This window comes from Hippichthys cyanospilos, chromosome 7, assembly GCF_059441005.1.
Source record: "Hippichthys cyanospilos isolate Australia breed blue-spotted pipefish chromosome 7, RoL_Hcya_1.0, whole genome shotgun sequence".
In the NCBI taxonomy this organism is placed as follows: Eukaryota; Metazoa; Chordata; class Actinopteri; order Syngnathiformes; family Syngnathidae; genus Hippichthys; species Hippichthys cyanospilos.
In genome coordinates, this window is record NC_142375.1 from 21,818,356 (window position 1) to 21,836,501 (window position 18,146).

Below are 18,146 nucleotides of genomic sequence, written 5' to 3' on the forward strand. Positions count from 1 at the left end.
CTCAGCTTCACTTCACTTTCTGCTTCGCTTTTAAATCTCTCGCAGCCCCTCGGGCGCACATACCGCAAATTGGGAATTCGATCATTCCGTTGCAAATGTACGGTGTCGGCTATCGCATTTTCCTCACGCAAGCTGCCAGCGCGTGCAGGAGGATGCGGCTTTAAATATCTTTTGGGAGGCAGAATTAGACGCCGAGGAGCCATAGTGGAAGTGTACCCAATAAAATGGCCACCGTCACACGATCCTGCGCTGATGCAACCCACGAGGGCGCCGTTAATCACCCGTCCTTCAAACCCCCGGCCGACGCCGAGCGGTCGTCACTCGACGGCCCGTCCTCGGCGCGAAACGCTAACCGGAGAGCGAGCGTTGCGTTTCACTATGTTCGTATCGGGTATTGCTAACGGCGGGGCTGGGCGGACGTGCGGCGTAACCGGCAACGGATCCGCACGCCGGTTATTTTCAGCGCAGTCGGACAGCGGGTTTTATTTTGCTGAGAGCGGGGGAAAAACTCCAGGGCACCTGTTAAGGTCCGCCCGGCGACTTTGACACTTTGTCATTTATTTTAGCACATGCTCTAACGCGGTGTTTTTCTAACCTTCTAAACCAAGTACGCTTTAGGGTTAGCTTCACACTGCAGCCTGAAGTGACCCAATTCCGATATTTTTACCCCTATCCGACCTGTATCTGTTTTTTTTGATGGCCGTATGAACGACGTGGATTCCAACCCCCCCCCCCCCCCCCCCCGCCCCCCAAAAAACAAATATGCAACCAGACAAGTTTACGATACTTATTCATAGGATATAACTAAACATGTAATTTAAGCAAATTATGTACAAGTTATGAAACGTTTATTTTTGCACAATCTACGAATGTTAAAGTTCAAATCTATCTAAAAGTCAGTATCGCAAACTGCACCGTTTTTTGGAATACAGTAGACCCCGCCATACAAAATTAATCTGTTCCAGAGCTGTTTCTTGAGGCGAAATTGTCGTATGGCGGGCAATAGAAACCTATGCGAATTAGCTAATGTATGCAAAACCCCAGGTGAAAACATCAAAATCTAAAATACATATTAAAAACGAGTAACAAAATAGAATAATAAGTACTACTTATATATATTATACGTGTATATAATTAAAAGAAAAATGAAATTCGATTTACCATGAATTAAGCTACTTACGGCTAGCGAGGCTATCAACGCCTTCTTGATTATCTCCAGCTTGGTTTCCATATAAATCATCTTCTTACTTCTCTCTTTAACATCTCTAGCAATCTTGGGACCCATGGCTAACCCTTTCAACTTGGAATTACGCAGTAAAATGCACTATAAAAACGCTTTTGTAACCACTCACAATCGAACAAGGGACGGGAACTGAAAGTGCAATTACCTAAAAACGCCTGCAGACGGAGACAAAAAAACACAAATCCAGCCAAGCCCCGAGGGTCATGACTTGTTTTGGGCACAAAATATCATAAAGAGGGGATGAAAAAACTCCAGGTCGCAACATGAAAATAACGTAAGTCAGGGACGTTGTAACACGGGGGTCCGCTGTACTATATAATTGACACTGACAAGGAAAGGGGCTATGAAGTGGACCACATCAATTTTCCTCTTTCGGAAATAGCATCACAAGCCCCTTTTACACCGCCCGTAAAAGCCGGCATAACGTTACCGGTATTTCTTATAGTAAGGTCTCATGTTTGACCGCTGCTCTCCTGTGTGCAATGTGCGCGTGTATTTTTTGCCGCGTCAGTAAATGGGTGATGTTTAACAAGGAACAGCCAACGGAATGGCTCGCCGATGAACTATCTCCCGTTAAATGAAGAGAGACAGATTAAGTAGAAAAAGCAGACTGGGAATCACACTTGAAATATGTTATGCAGCTGATCAGTCGCGGGTGACGACAGTGCCACCCAGGCATCGCCGCAATTAATGACACTGCAGATGTTTCAAAAAGGGGCCCTGATGATTTGCTCCGTATTTATGTTTTCTGGCCTCAGCCAGCGCTGGATGCCTCCCCCCCAACACCCCCCAATCCCGTCAGAACAATTCTTTCCACCGTGGACTGGGCTTGTTTAGTCTGTGTTGCAGGAGCCATGCTACTTTATTATTAGGATAAAATACAATTATATCAAGATAGATTATAAGACATTTACATTTTGATGATGATAATACTTAATACAATGGGAGGGGACCATTTGGTGAAAAGGAAAATTTTACAGGACAGTGAAGCGGTTGATATTTCACGCTGTTTTCGACACAATTGACAATTTAAAGTGTGAAATAGAGAATGAACCGTATATCACACAGCAAAAGATTGTTTTGCGTTTTTCTCAAAATGGGTAGGCACAAGGGCACAGGTGTCAATCCCCAGTCCTCGAGGGCCGATATCCTGCATGTTTTCGAACATCATCTCTCAAACACACCGGCTTCAAATGATTAGACTGATTTTGGGGCTCCTGCACTTGCTTGCTAATAAGCTAATGATTTAAATTGGGTGTGTTGGGGAGAGAAAACGCGGGTGCGGATGTCCCAGGGAAAAGGCTTTGTTTTTGTCACGCGAAGTGTAATTGCAATACAATAAGAAGTTTATTCTATTTTTTTGTAAGTTTGAGGCACTTTGATGCACTTTTTCAGTTTTAGACTAACCTGTAACCCATATAAATGCTGTAAAAAATATTTGATATAAGTTGAAGGTTGATTGAGATTTGTTGTTTTTCTGTTAAATAAATACATGTTTAGGTATATTTGTTCAATTTTTATGGATAATAATCTTACTTATAGTAAGTGCGTCAAGTGGTGGTGGGAGACGTTTTCTCTTTCCTCGGAGGGGCTTGGCAAAATATAATTGAGAAGCACTGGACTAGACAAAGGCAGGTACCAGATTCTGACGGAATGAGAACCTTGAGCAAAAATTTCACCGCGGCATAGTATCACGGTATTAAAAATCAGGAACAATTTCGAAATTGTGTGCGCGTGTAACTGCCGCAGTAGTTTGCAACTTTTTTTTTCTCGGCCTTTGAGCAGATTAGAACGGGTGCGGCGCCGCTGATGAACTGTAGAAAGGTGCTTTGTGTTTCTTTTCCTATTTCATACCCCAGCGGTTTTTCTCTTTGTATTTACTAGCATTTTGCCGTACGAATTTCATTTCATTTCAGGGGAAGCAATCGCAAAACGCAAGAATACGCGAGTCAAATTTGGAAGACGTGCCGAAGCGTACCTTTTGGGGTCCACCAGCTTGTAGAGCTTCCCGCTGTGTGACTGCGCCACGCTCTTGCTGCTCGCCAGGATGTAGCCTTCACCTGAAAGCAAACGGAAAAACGTTCGAGTCGTTTTTTGTTTTTTTTTTGGTTGCGTCGAACACTCTCGAGCGGGAAGCGCGCAGGGATCATTTAATGAAGAACAGCAAAATTCCAGAAGGGGACAAAGTGTAAACATGTGTCTGCGGGGTTCCGCGCCTTTTTCGGGACGCCGTCCCGCGGGCGGGAAATCTAAAGGCCTCCTTAAAAACAAGCCGGCGTGACAGCTGGCGCGAGAGCGGTGATCAAACATTTATGATGGCCGTTGTTGAGTGAGTGTTTGACTTAATCAGAAACACTGCAGCTGACAGTTGATAATCCCGCCAGTGAGTGGTGGGCCGCAGCTGGTATAATGTTCTGTATCACATTAGGCCGCTCACCTCACTTCACCCGAGCGCTCCCAAATTGACGGCAACACACTACACCCGTGCAAAACTTTGCGCCGTAGGTGGCCCGCCAGGCAAAATGAGAGGACTTTGGATGAAATTGTTTGACGGGAATGACATCTAATCTGGCGGGAAGTATGCATTTAATATCCTGCTGAGTGAAAGGTAAAACCATATTTCCTCAAATGGTGGCCGTCCCTCGAATAGAAAGCCAACGAATGGCCGGCCGGGTCATCCGCTGACAAAATAAACGCCTCCCTCAAATAGTAACTTTGCTTGTTAACTGTTGTTTACCAAAACAGGAGCACCTACTTCGCAAAGCGTGGCAACAGCGGCTGACAATGGTTTAGTTCAGTTTTGTTTTAGACTATCGACATTTTTCGATTAATTAATCATTTTAAAAAGTGAAAATTTGAAAATGAGCTCAAATGTGAAATTGGGCTTTTGCACAAGTGCTAGAATGCTGGATGGGTGGTTAACAAGATTTAGCAAGGTTTACGATAGTTACGATTTTACATTATTGTTGTCTGAACGTTTGGCACAGGTTTTAGCACAGATTTTTTTTTTTTTTTACATTAATCAGACCATTTAATAAACTTATTGGGTTTGTTATTTTGATTAAGCCCTGTGCAGTACAGTGGACCCCCGGTTTGCAACAACCCTGCCTTACATTTTATTCACTTAGGACGTGGACTGCCACGATTTTTCCGTCCACTTTTATTCTTTCCTCATTTTTTTCGCCTTACGACATCAAAAACAACTTGTCTTCTCAAACACGGCGGTCGGTGTGCATGCGTGACTGCGAGTCGCGCGTCACTGCATGCGTCACTGCATATGTCACTGCAATGCCGGTGCTATTGGTCGGCGTCGCTAAGATGCTGGTCTGCTATTGGTCGGCCTTACGGAGAATTTGCATTTTTTTAAAAATCTTGTTCTTGCACTTCAAGTTCTATCAATGTTTTTTTTATTATTATTTCTTTTGGGTAAGTTGTTTTCTTTGTTGTATTTGTTGTGTTTCCTTGTATTTTTTGTAATTACATGAACCACATCGACAGGTGTAGGTATAAATGTTGAGCGTGTACTCCTTATTTCTTTTTAGAACTGAAGCAGGGTAAAACCTTCCTATTCTATTGGCAGATAAATGTAATCATTTGACTTAAATATTCCTCAATTCATGACTTTGTGTTTTGGACGGGAGGCTATTTGGAGCAGTAAACCTGCAAAATATCACGTTAGTGCTATTTGTCTCGTCGTTGCCGAACTGACCCAGTTCGTCCTCTCCGAATCCCAGGATGTGTCCAACCAGCATGGAGCCACAGGAGCCGGAGGAGCCCAGACAAAGCGGTTTCTCCTGCCACTGCTCGCTTGCCGCAGACGCTGTTATCGACGACTTTTGTAGTATCCGCAGGTTACTGAGATAAACACATAAAAAAAAAAGTCAAGTATTTGCTTTTAGCCAAGACTTTGCTGCCATAAAAACACCACAACAAAAAGTACATGAATATATGAAAATTTCACAAATAGGCCGGGGATTCACGGTATGTCACATGACATTGTATTGACATCAACGACTAACTATTATGGGCGGCTTGGTGAAGTAGTTCACAAGTTCAAATCCAGCAGGTTTATGTGTGGAGTTTGCATGTTCTCCCCAAGCCCACATGGGTTCTCTCCGGGCACTCTGGCTTCCTCCCAAACTCCAAAAAAAAACCAAACAAACATGCATGGCAGGTGTATTGTCCTGAGGTGTGATTGGCTGTTGGTCTCTGTGTGCCCTGCAATTGGCTGGCAACTGGTTCAGGGTGTCCCCCGCCCATTGCCAAATGTCAGCTGGGATAGGCACTAGCAAGCTTGCATTCGATTGAGCGAAGCGGGATTCAAAGTAAAAAACATTCAGGAGACGCTCGGAGTCGGACAGACGCAAATCTACGACACTATGAAAAATAAGGAATTCATTCTTGCTTAGTGTTGTGACAATTTACCATTTCAGAGGAAATTGCTTGTGGCTCGACGCACAAGAATCAGCAGACATCAGCCATGATCAACGGGACAATTCCATGCAATTAGCAACACAAATGTTTGAAATGCAGGCAAACATTTTCATCAAGCAAGAAATGAAGCCAACACAACAATTCAAAAGACTAATTTTTCCCCAAGATAGTCAAAACTCGATATTAAAAATAAAGTGTACGACACTGAAATTAAGTACAGTGCTGTACTGTATTGGTGTTACTTTATGAACAGTCCATCTTTTAGACCATGTGTTTGCATTTTCCCGTTCATATACCGTACACGTTCTAAATACTGCTGTTTTTGTTTCATAAACAGGTTTTGGACAATATATTTTTGCATTTTATTGCTTGCGTTGTGACACATGTAGTGTATTTTGTTAACAAACTCGCAGGACATGCGCCGTTGTTTCCCACATTAGGTAATTCCGTTATAAGGAAAGATCAGACAACGCAAATACGATACTTACTGCATTTCCTACAGCGAGAAAGCTTACAATCAACTACTTTGGCCACTTTGCCTTGCCCAAACCAAAATGGAGCCGCTTGAGACGTAACTGCATCACGACAAAGCCAAAACGACACAACCGCAAATTGTGATGGAATTAAAACACATAGTTTCAAACCCGATCCCAAAGATCCCGACAAGAGGGGAATTTTCTCGCCGTTACTTGCTTCCTTTTTCGCCTGTTGGATCATCGGCGAATGAGGATGAATTACAAACCAAAGAAAAGTGTGAACGGCGCGGGGCAGGATGTCTCATCTCTATTTACACTGAACTGGCCGAGCCACCCGTGGCAAGAGTAACACAATACCTGCAGCCTGTCACCCACCCCCACGTGTTTGGAATTTTGTATTTACCCTGACACCGCCCGATGCAAGAGACGGACTGAATAGGCGGACAACCGGGAAGGAGAGCCGCTATCTTCAAGTAAATCCACGAATGGTGTTCCGAACTTGTAAATCTGAGAACTGTCAAAGTCTCTGCGGTTTAAATGTTGGGGCCTTTTGGTAGGGACAAAAGTGTGTGTCATAACTTTACTGTGTGATGTGGTACCAGCAAACCTGAAAGCTTTCAAAGAACAAGTACAGTGAACCCCCGTGTTACAACCTCCCTGACTTACGTTATTTTCATGTTGCGACGTGGAATACTGAGCCTTTTCATCCCCTCGTTATGACATTTCCCCGTTGTGCAACTGTCATGACCCTAGGGGCTTGGCTGTATTTGTGTTCTTTCGTCTCTATCTGCAGGCGTTTTTAGGTAATTACACTTATTTTCAGTTGCCGTCCCTGCAACGCGGCACTACAAGTCTGCTCTTAGTCGGCGTCTCCTCACGGAGATGGCGGTCTGCTATTGGTCGGCCTCACTCGTTTCAAAATGGCGGAACGGTAAAGCTTTGTTCTATCGCGAGTGGTTACAAAAGCGTGTTTATAGTGCATTTTACTGCTTAATTAAATGCTGAGAACAAATGGATACAACAAATGATCAGTCTGACTTCCAGGAGGAGTTGAGGAGCAAAATGTTCTTACCCAAGCTTATCTCCAAACACGTAACTGCCGTACAATCGTCTGGACTGGCAACCCCTGTAGATGAAACCCCCCACTGGTGGTGCTCCTCCGATAGTCTGCAGGTCATAGACGGAAGGTTCGTTCTCTGCACGAGGGAGAGGACATTTGGGGATTTAGTCACTTGGCAGTAATCAAATAATTGCACATTCACGGCACCAGGTGGTGCAGTGGCGCAAAGTGAAAGACATTTTGCAAGAAAATTATTTAAGTATGAAAACGAATGCTGATGATAGATTTGGCAATTTCTTTCTTTCATTTTTGGGATTGCACAACACGTTTTTTTGCTAAAGGGAAAAGTCCCGTTGTGAAAAATTTATGGCAACAAATATGATTTTGTTGTAGAGGCGTTACCGTACTTAGCTTGTCAGATGGCAACTGCATGGATAGCTGTTAATGTGCAGATTAATGTGTTCTTAATGATCAACAATATGTTTTAAATATAATCGTAGGTCTAGTTATCATTCAATTATATCACGCGGGGAGTGGCACTTCTCCGGGGGCGGCCATGTTTTTTTATAGCTAGGGACAATGGTAAATTTAGCTCCTGCAGCACCCCCTGCTGTTGTAATGTTAAACGGTCTAAATCTTACACACTGTCCCTTTAAGGACAAAGTCTGTGTTCATTTTTTTTTTTTTTTTTTTTTAGCATATTTAACTGACAAATACATTGTTAGTTTGTCGCTTCCAAGTGAAGAATCACAGTGTGAAAAAGGGCGGTGAGAAACTACTGTTAAAATGACAGTAGGATAAAGCCAAACAATAGGGCGATTATATAGGATAGTGAAGGTTTTCGTGGAAGAAACCATTAGGGTCCGCATACGGTCCACACCACATTGACTTTGGCGGACGCCCGCACCGTCGCCCCGTCCGGTTCATAAGTTTGACGCTGATGTAATGCGACTTATTTTTGGAGCGTGATGGAAATGTGAATGACGGCCGGCGCGCTGATTTCTCCACGGTAATGACTTTCCAGTTTAGATAATTGGCCCCTGTCGCGGAGCATCCCTCATGGGGGGCCGAGCATACATTTGGGTTGCCAAAGTCGTGGTTATTAAGACAAACAGCCCTAATTTATTTGTGGAAGATAAGTGGGTTAGAAATGGCAAGATTACCATTTCCTTTTTTTTCCCCCCTCTCATTGTGAGCGGAACCCCACCGAGGTTTACGTTTTCAACAATGCAACGCAATCACCCTTGCGGTTAGTGCTGTTGACAGATCAAAATCTACAGCGTGGATGCAATTTTGCACTCTCTTGGCATGGGTGGGTCGGGGTTGGGGGGGGCTAATGGGGGCTCAAAGTGTGTTTGTGCATACGTGTGTGTGTGTGTGTGTGTGTGTGTGTGTGCGGGGGGGGGTGTTCTGGCACGCTCATTATTTTTACATTTAACCTTCTGTTCCTCGGCAGTGGTACAGAATTATTTCTCAACATGTCAAAGCGCTATGTTCTTAGAAAATGACTATTGTAAAAGGAGAAGGCGGGGTCAAAGTTTTTATAATGTGTGGAAAATGATGCACTACGTTTCAAACAGTATCAATGTTAAGGAATAAAGGAATTTGTAAATGACACTATTTAAATAGTGCTTTGACACCATACCTTTGGGGTAAAAAGAAAAAATAAACATCTCACTTTTGGCATGAGCGAAAAGAGTGGAAAGAGCAATTATCAATTTATACACAGATATGAAACGGACCCTGAGCTCTTTTGCTAAACAAAACGGCAGCAGTCGGTGCGAGAAAACAATACGAATGAATCCATATTGGAGAATGTTTTTTTACCATTTTCACCCTCAACTCGGAATAACCGATATAGCCTAAAACTAAAATCTCGATTGTTGCTTCAGTCATTCATGTGAACAACCACAATTTAACAATTTAGCTAACATGAAAATGCAGCTTTTTACTCATGATTTGAGCCCTGCGGCCTATATACCAGTGTAGCTTATCTGCTGTTTTTTTTCGACTTACAGTCCGAAAAACACGGTTATTTATATATATATATATATATAGATAGATAGATAGATATATAGATATATATATAGATATATGAATAAATAAAACCGGACCTCACCGTAATCTTTTCCTTTGTAAATCTCCAATATTCTTCCTATGGTGGAGTTTTTGCCGCTAGCATCCGTGCAGAGCATGAGGAGGCTAGCGTTCTCTGTTTGGAGTCGATCCACACTGCACCTTCGCCACACGCACACCAAAAAAAAAACGAATGAGTGCATTGTCGGTATTTTGGTCTTTTATGTGTTTGACCAACCTGCCTGGGTCGTGTATGCCTTGTGCAAATATTTCCGGGGGCTGGTTGGTGCTGTTGAAGTACGGGTTGTCTTGCGGTATGGAATAGGGAGACGCGCAGCCGTCCGTGTCCACGTCTACCCTGAGCATGGACCCTGTGAAATCACTGCAGAGAAACACGCCTTTTTCGAATTTGGCTGGATCTTTAGGCCTTGATACCTTTGGACCTTTGCTTACCTGAGTCCATCCATCTCCTCCATGTCGTCCAAAGTGATCATACCGTCCCCCAAGACGATGTACAGCAGACCCTCGGGGCTGAAGAGGAGCTGCCCGCCGAGATGTTTCCGGTGCAGCTCGGCCACTTCCATCAGTACTCGGAGCGTCCGGGTGTCCACCTGGTTTGGGTTCTTTCTGGTGGAAAAAGGAAGAAAGGGGGTCTTTTACAAACAGATGCCGTGCTGTGACATTTGTAGGATATTATGAAAGGCTTAATATGGTATTGCTTGTTTTATGAAATACAAAATTATAGAGTGCGGCAGTATTTTCCTTATTAAAAGAAACATCTGAAACAGTTTGGTTTCCATTCATTTCAATTTGGAAAGATCATCTGATTCTTCATTTTTTGCGTCTTGTGTTTCAAATCTCCCGCATTCTGAGCGGTCAGCGAACGTCTCGGCAGTGTAACGTTGAACGCGGTCCAAGCAGTTGTTTTTGCTTTTCCTCGTGGCGCAGCTCGAGTTTATTTGATCATAAATACCCGAAGTTGGGCAGCATTCGTGTTTCACCAAGTTTACTTTTGTGTGTGTATGCCAAAATACCACAATTAATAAACGAGTCAAATGGAGCACCTTTCCGTGTTGTTCAACGGGAGCACTCGGTCGCATACCTTGCCCCTGTTTATTCAAAGCTGGAGACATCATAACTTTGACATGATTCTCTCAGTTTTAGTAATATTCACGTGTTTTTGTTAATATTCCTGTGTGTGAGCAAGGATGGACTCGGTCGACGGTTCAGTCTGCTTGCTTCTTTTATTGAAAATAATGCCGTAACGACCTCAGCTAACACGGGCTGCTGTTAGCTGCAACGGGCACTGGCTGCTAACAACAGAAAACTGATATCCGCCCGCTAGCTCGTCCCGTCACGGTATTTATTCTAAGTAGGAATACGGTCGATATAAAAATGCACATGCACGCTTCAAAACTTATGTGGCTGACAGACCATAATTCCTCAAATTGTCAAAAAAAAAAAAAAGTTTAAGTTACTGGTTAAGACGCACTCATACTTTTGGGCTTCATTTTTTGGGGGGAAAAAGTGTCTTATATTTGAGGAATTGCGGTAATTTGAATTCTATGATTATTATGCAATGGTGTAATTCTATGTATTTATTACAGTTTTTGATGCATTTTAATAATTTATCGCTACTACATTATAAATTTAAATGGATTTTTTTGAACACATTCATTTTTGAAGTAACGGTACCGCTGCAGTTGTCTCTTGAGTTCCAAGCCTCACCTAAAAGAATTAAACACATCTCTAGAAGCACCCCCTTATTTTTTTTTTTTTTTTAATTTTATGTTTCTTTCCGTCACTGATAGACAAAAAAGCTGACGCGAGCCCAAACAAAACCCATCGGTGGCATTAAAAAAACCTTTTAGAAATGTCAAGTTGAGACACGAGGCAGACAGTGGGCGAGTGATGACATCATGCTGTCTATTGCAAAGTGAGGCTTTGGCTTCGCTAGTACGAGTAACATTTCATCCTGGCTTGTTTTGAGTGTCTAAAGGTCCTGCAATTTTTTTTTTTTTTTTTTTAAAAGGGGGAAAAAAACAGCTTTCCAAAGAAAATAACGATGCAGCGAACGTGCCATCGAATCCTCTAATTGAGTTATGGCCCAATGCGCCGCAGTCAGTCACCGAGACGGCGTGCCAAAATTGTAATTAAGATTAGATCATTACGAAAAATGGAGTGCCGTGACTGAAAAGAAGTTCGTGAGAGAAGATCGTTTTCTTTAGCGACCCCTTCGAGTCAAAAGACAGGTATACTGTAGAACAGTGGTACTCAAATGGGGGTACGGGTGAGGGACTCCAGGCGGTACTCCAGATTTGAAATCAAACGCACAAACGTGCAAATATCCTTTTAAAAAATGAATTCTTTAAATGTTTCAGGACACTAGAAATCCATAAATCACATTTTATGTCCAGTGGTTTTTTCCATTTTATTATTTTGAAAAACCCAGACTAGAACGGTTGGACCCAACTTGTCACGTGCCACCTCTCGTTACCTGTCAAGTTAATGATTTATTTTTGTGAACAGATCTCGACTATGATCCCAAAGGTGGACACTATAAGTTGAATATTTTTCTGTGTAAAAATGTTTTCTTATAATTATTTTTTTTTGAGAACAGGTCTGAAACTTTACGTTCAATATTTTGTATTCAACATGCTATAGTACGGACGTTTTTGGGGGTTGACTCCGCCTTTAAAGCCTTTCCCTGATTTGCTCGAGATGTTTCGAGAGTCAGACTCAGATCAGTTGTAATAAGTTGTTTCTTTGGCGAACGAGCCCATTTGTGAGTTAGAGAACTTGCGCCCGACCCATTTCTCCGTTACCTGGACACGGTGTACTCCACTACGCGGAGAATGTGGTCGTGTGGGCCGATGGCCCAGCGCTCCTGGTTGGTGGTGTATGAGATGTAGAGCTTGCCATTCTTCTTATAATTGGGATGGAATGCCAGGCTTAGCAGGCCCCTTTCATCTCCGCCCTGCAGTCAGATGGCAAAGCACAAAAGATCCAGGAGTTAATTATGTCCCGCCTCGGCCTCTCCGTGGTCGTGTGGGTTCGGAACCTCCCTCACCCCACCAACCCTCTAATCCCCCTTTTTATTTATCCATCAAATTCCCTTTGACACCCCTCGCATTCTCTCATTATTCCCTTTCGAACCGTGGGCCTGTTTCACTTCACACCTCCACCGAGCTCCTTGAATATACCATTACCCGCCTTTCTAAACCATTTGACTCTGAGCGCAGCCGTTTGCGCCTCGTCCCCGCCCACACCTCTTGGTTATGCGCGCTTGTCCTCGGGGACGAGGGTCTCGGCAGTAGCCCGCCCCACCCCTCCCATGACGCTCTGAGGCCCTCTGAGGTGGCCCCCCATTGTGCGGTGATTTGTGTGTGTAATCTTTGGGGGATATCCGTGAATGCGGCGCTGAGTGGCTCAAAGAATTTATTAGCTCGCTCACAGTTCATAGAGAGCACAAAAGTGCAGAGTGCTTCAACTCCGTAGCGCCCCACCCACGCCGCTACGCCGCTCGTTCGCACTCCTTGGTGGTTTACACAAAATGCATGCAAAATTTACAGCTTAAAAGGGGTGGCATGAAAAAAAAACTAAACAAGGACGGGTTGCCAACCCCCCGCTATCTATTTAGAAAACATCTAAATTGCTCGTGTGATATGTAAACTTTTGTCTCAGCCCCAAAGGTAGCTCTGCCACTTGTCACTACCCTGGTGGTCCTGCCGTCATAGCGCGCTCACTCGCTATAATAATCAGCAATAGCGCCAAGCTAGGTCTGGCCGCACCGGTTGGGCCAGACAGCTTGGGCATGTCGGTGATATTTTTCTCCGCAAAAAAAAAACAATAACAAAAAAACCACACACAACAGAAGCTCATTAGTATGAAAAATGTGTATGAAAGTTCTTCTAGATTGCTGACCATGTGCTTGCATTTTCAATGAAGATGCACAAAGAGTAGAGGCTCTATTTTGTAGACCGCGCACATGTGCGTAAAAAGTAGCATGTGTTGATTTTTGTGCCGGCAGAATAATTTAAAACGACGGGCAATTTGGCAGACCACAAAGCACCATGCAGGGCGTTTACGTTTTCTTTTACACCGCCCCGAAGTGCACATGACAATTTGGTGGCTGAAAGTAGATTAAAGTTCAGACTACGGGTGAAGTTTTCCAGTTATTTGGTTCAAACATATTGTTCAAGTCGATATTTTGGTTATATGTGGTGTAATTTAAGACTAGAATGCCCAGAGAAGAGCCATTTGGATTTCCCACTTCTATACGGAGAATGATCGCTGTCAAAAAGATGTATGCGTTTTTTCAGTAGTTCCATATTTTTTTCCCCTCGTTTATTATTGTTATAATCACAGTGACCTGTAATCGGCCTGCGTGCAGTCCAGGGTGTACCCTGATAATCACCACAGTGACCCTTGACTATTGTGGTTAAATAGTCACGCCTTGCATCCAAATACACAAGACGGATTGCGACTTAAGTTTTCACATCATATAAAGGTTTACTGCACCGCTCGGACTCTTGTTTGGATGGCGTAACATGTATGCAGACAGTTACACAGGCCACATGTGAAATCAAAATGGATGATGCGGCACACTGGAATGTACTAGGAGTACCGATGAGACCCACGCGAGGATCCTCACGGGTTTCATTGATGTTGAGCAAGTTGTTTTGATGCAGCCGACTCGGACAAGATAGCGGCTCGCTCGAGTCACAAAAAAAAAGGTGAGTTATACGGCGCCAAAAATGTCAGGATGTTTAATGGAGCTCTCCGTATGTCGAACCACAAGATGCAGTGACCCGCATCCTTAAAATAAACCAAAGGTAACCCCAATTCCAAGGAGGCCGTGATCCGAGGCCAAGAGGGCAACACCGCGAATAAACAGTGTTGCGAGCGAATGAACTATTGGCTCCCTTGCTAATAACTTCTTGGACCGCTTGATTGTATGAAAGCGGTCCTTTATGGGAGCCCTAAATACAGCATCTGTCAGCAGAATTCCACTTAGGCAGGGGACTCCGAACAAATCTTTCGAGGTGTTATCTTTGCGTTTGTCACAAACACCTGCTGTTGCATTCCTCCCTTCCCTCCACTTGCGGTCTCCAGAGGGATTTGACATTGCGAAAAACGTCCAAATGTTGGGATTACGAAGCTCGAATAAGGGATGAGGAAAGGCCGTATTACAATGTACTGCGGGTTATAAGGAATGCTAACCCATAATAGGCTCTAAATAATAACAGTCGTGTGGGACGTCTTTATCTGCTCCATAAAACTGAAAAATACATCGAAGTTAATACTTTCACTTATTCAAGTCTGTCAAAGTCTTCTATTGATGCTGATTTAATACGAATCTTTTTCCCTCGCAGCCTCATGCGGGCGAAGAATGTTTGATGATCATTTCTAGGAAATCACAGGGGTGTGAGGTCTCCGTCGCTGCTGGTTTGAGGTTTATTCCGCCTCCTAATTCATCACCGAAGAGAGTATCTGTCATACCGAGGGAAGAAGTTGACTAATTTCCATAAAAAATGAGCCCAAAAATTGGCAGTGACATTTCTCTCCCCCCTGAAGAAAAAAATTCTGAGGCCGTAAGTAAATACTTTCAAGATGAGTCTTGTCCAATCACATTAGAGGTGAGGGAGGAAAATATCAAGCAGTTGCGGAGAGACCGCGGTGAGGGTGACTGAGGATGGTGCGCATTTGCGGCGGGGACAAGCGTACAGAGATCGAATTACAGGCAGAACACCCACAGCGCAGCGTCGAGCCCACACCAAAGCGGCACGCCATTGTTTCGCTGCAGCTTAATTGGCACATGGAGGGGAAGAGGAGGGTGGGCGTCCATAGAAGGAGTGGGAGTGTTTTTTGGGGGACCTAGGGCATTACAATCAAAGCATGTGCATGGGACTGATGATAAAGCAGTTATCTGGCCCCTCTCTCGGGGGGGGGGCTCTGTATAGAAGGCAGCTCCATCCTGTTGATGCTGCTGGTAAACACCTCTGCGCGGCTGGAGGGTTTTGCGCAGAACGAGAATCGCGGGATGGAATCATCATAACGTTGGCTTCATCCACATCCAGAGATGATGCCGACGATAAGAAAAGAGGGAGCATGCCGAGCTTCCCGCTAGGGGCCACTTACATATTCAAATGCTCTGCTTGCTTTGACTCCCTGTAAACAAACGGCGAGCGGCATGCGTGCAGGGGGGACAAACTTCCTGCCTGGAAGCGTGTGCACCCCTTCCTCTACATCCTCGAAGTATCCCTGCAGTACCATCTCCTCATGCGATCTGAAGAATTCCAGACACGTCCCATTTCTGCTGGCCTGTACAGTAGATTCTTAAAAGTTCATATGCAAACTCCTGATGCTTGTCTAGTTTCGGGTTTTGAAGCAATTCTTCAAAAATATTTGGTTCCGAGGTTAAACTGTGACCTTGTAAATTAGTCGTTGTTTTATTGAAATGAAGAGGCTAATGATAAGCTAGCAAGAGGCTGACGCTAACAGAAACACTAGCGTGGCTCAGATATTACATTACAGCTGGAAAAAACGTAGCTCAAGTCCGATAAGTCAACCTTAAAAAAATTAGTCGACTAAAAATATCCATCTCAAAGGTCAGTTCGAAACATATTCGCGCCACTGTTTTGTACAACGACCTTTCTTGCAGATTTACGCAAGACTCCTCAATAATAATGTTAAATTGGAGGGTATGCAAAGACCCTCTTGACATACGGCTCCATCGCTTGTGTTAGGGCACCTCCTAGTGGCCAAAAGGCTGGTGCTAACAATAACTGCTCTAGTATTTAGCGGATAATATTATACAATATTAGCGCATGGAGCAGTGACAAACAACCATTGAGGCAACCAATCACAATTAAGGACTTTTCCCACACCAATCACCATCATGCTCCGAAATCATTACAGACGCATGTTTATTTGAAAGTATGGGTCCCCCGCCAAAAATGATGCGTCTGGCACGCGGGCAAACGAGAGCAATGTGTGTTAAAAACAATCAACTGTTTTTATGCAATACGTAGATATTTTTATTCATCAAACCCATTCTTAGCATCATGCTTAACAGAGAATACACACACACACACACACACACACAATGACAACTTGAAGCCTACATTTTCAGAACATGTTGCCCAAACTCCCAAATCGTCCCACTTTTGGGGGGCGTTCAACTGTAATTCAGCGTGACTCCTTAGAGGAACAATGTGGTATAGATTAGGCGGGCCATTAAGCCATCTTGTGAGAGCTAGCCGCGCAGCACAATGCGAGCTGTATGTACAGTTAATTAGCAGAAAATAGCGGCATGATTAGCCGCCGTCACATTTGATGAATGGTCTCTTGTTTGGCATAACGATATAATTGGAGCGCTAATAGCGAGCAGGCACCGCCGAGATGTTCCTCGCGGTTCCTCTGGACATTGCTTCTTACCTTCAGGCCGCTCTGCACCAGCTTGTGGATGTCCAGGAAGGGCTCCTTAAGCAGCTGCAGGTCATGGGTGAGTATCCGGACAAATCCCTCCCGCTCCAGGACAAAGAGTCGCTGGGATCCGTCGCCGCAGTGCACCACGGCCACTGGCTGCCGCAGGCCACTCAACACCTCCTGGGCACAGTAGCAGTTGTGTTTGTGTTTCCTGGGCAATGGTGGAGATACAAGAAGGTCAGAGAGAGGGGAAGGTAAAGGGGGGAGGGGGCGTGGGAGAATCTATTACTGTTTTCTTTTTTTACGTTTTATCGCCTACTTTATTATTTGCTCGATTGTCGAACGTAGTCCGATCGGGGAAGTCAACAGAATAAAAATTTCATTGTGTAGTATTACTATGCGTTTGACAGTAAAACTCTTGAATCTCCTACGCAATCAACATTTACTGCCTGAATGTTCTCCAAAAGCGAAAATAAATCGTGGCCACAAACCTGCTGATATCTTCCATTTTCTCATCTCCCAAGTAGTTGGAATCTTGGCCCTGCGCTTGCTTTCGTTGAAAATCAGGAAAGCACAGGCCAGCGTCTCGTCTGCCGTAGTATTGGCAGAACTCGTCCACGTCGGCCTGGAACAGTTCTGCGCAAAAAAACGAAACAACGAAATCAACGTTTTTTCAAACGACGATTTGAGTGTCTCGTTCATTTGAAGAAAACAGGAGAGGCGCGTGACGGACAGGAACGGTAAAAAGATACGTTTGGGTCAAATCAAACCACCATGAAGTGACAGCAGGCCAAACCAAACGCGGACAGGCGTTTTTAGGCTAAAACTGCATGGAGAGAGACTATAATTTACACTGACATGATTTTGGCTTACTGGGACGCGTGTTTGTGCATATCGAATAATAAATACCGAACTTGTGAAAAACATTTATTGACAATATACACCAGCTGCCAGTCTGATATGATTGCAATGCGGCGTCTCTCGGTGGGTGAGCCTGAAACCAAGACGCTTTCCGAGATTGGAAAGCCTCAGGAACTCACGGAAATGTTTGGCCTTGGGTATATAATAAACAGGACGGAGTGTGTTTAGGATATTAATATTCTCTTTAAAACAAAATGATCATGTATCATTCTGGGAGGTCGATCGGAGAGCCGCGCCGTCAATGTAACTTGTCTTTATGACCGACCAAATACAGTCAAATACTGCGCTGTTACTCGACTGTAAGGAATTCATATCTACTGGGGCTCAAAACCATGATGAAATTTAAAAAAAGTCTATCACATATAAAGGCGAGGCATCATTTTCCGGTACCGTTTTTCTGTAAGTTTCTGTAAGTAATTTAAAGGGATTTTTCAATTACTTAGCGATTGTTAAAAGCGGAAAATTGATATGTCGTCAATTATTAAAAAAATTAAAAGATTTTCAG

At 43.9% G+C, this 18,146-nt stretch overlaps 1 protein-coding gene across 1 annotated transcript in view; it reads right to left on the reverse strand.

Annotated features, from left to right (window-relative positions):
* The window catches only part of hhip (hedgehog interacting protein), a 41,179-nt gene that overhangs the window by 9,008 nt on the left and 14,025 nt on the right, over nucleotides 1-18,146 (reverse strand). Inside the window, exons 3-11 of the mRNA XM_088420415.1 lie at nucleotides 17,212-17,356; nucleotides 16,730-16,931; nucleotides 12,115-12,266; nucleotides 9,743-9,916; nucleotides 9,528-9,671; nucleotides 9,333-9,451; nucleotides 7,226-7,349; nucleotides 4,953-5,098; nucleotides 3,222-3,303 (exon numbers count right to left, since the gene is read on the reverse strand). Coding sequence (XP_088276541.1) covers nucleotides 3,222-3,303; nucleotides 4,953-5,098; nucleotides 7,226-7,349; nucleotides 9,333-9,451; nucleotides 9,528-9,671; nucleotides 9,743-9,916; nucleotides 12,115-12,266; nucleotides 16,730-16,931; nucleotides 17,212-17,356 — 1,288 coding nt within the window. The remainder of the gene's footprint in view (nucleotides 1-3,221; nucleotides 3,304-4,952; nucleotides 5,099-7,225; nucleotides 7,350-9,332; nucleotides 9,452-9,527; nucleotides 9,672-9,742; nucleotides 9,917-12,114; nucleotides 12,267-16,729; nucleotides 16,932-17,211; nucleotides 17,357-18,146) is intronic.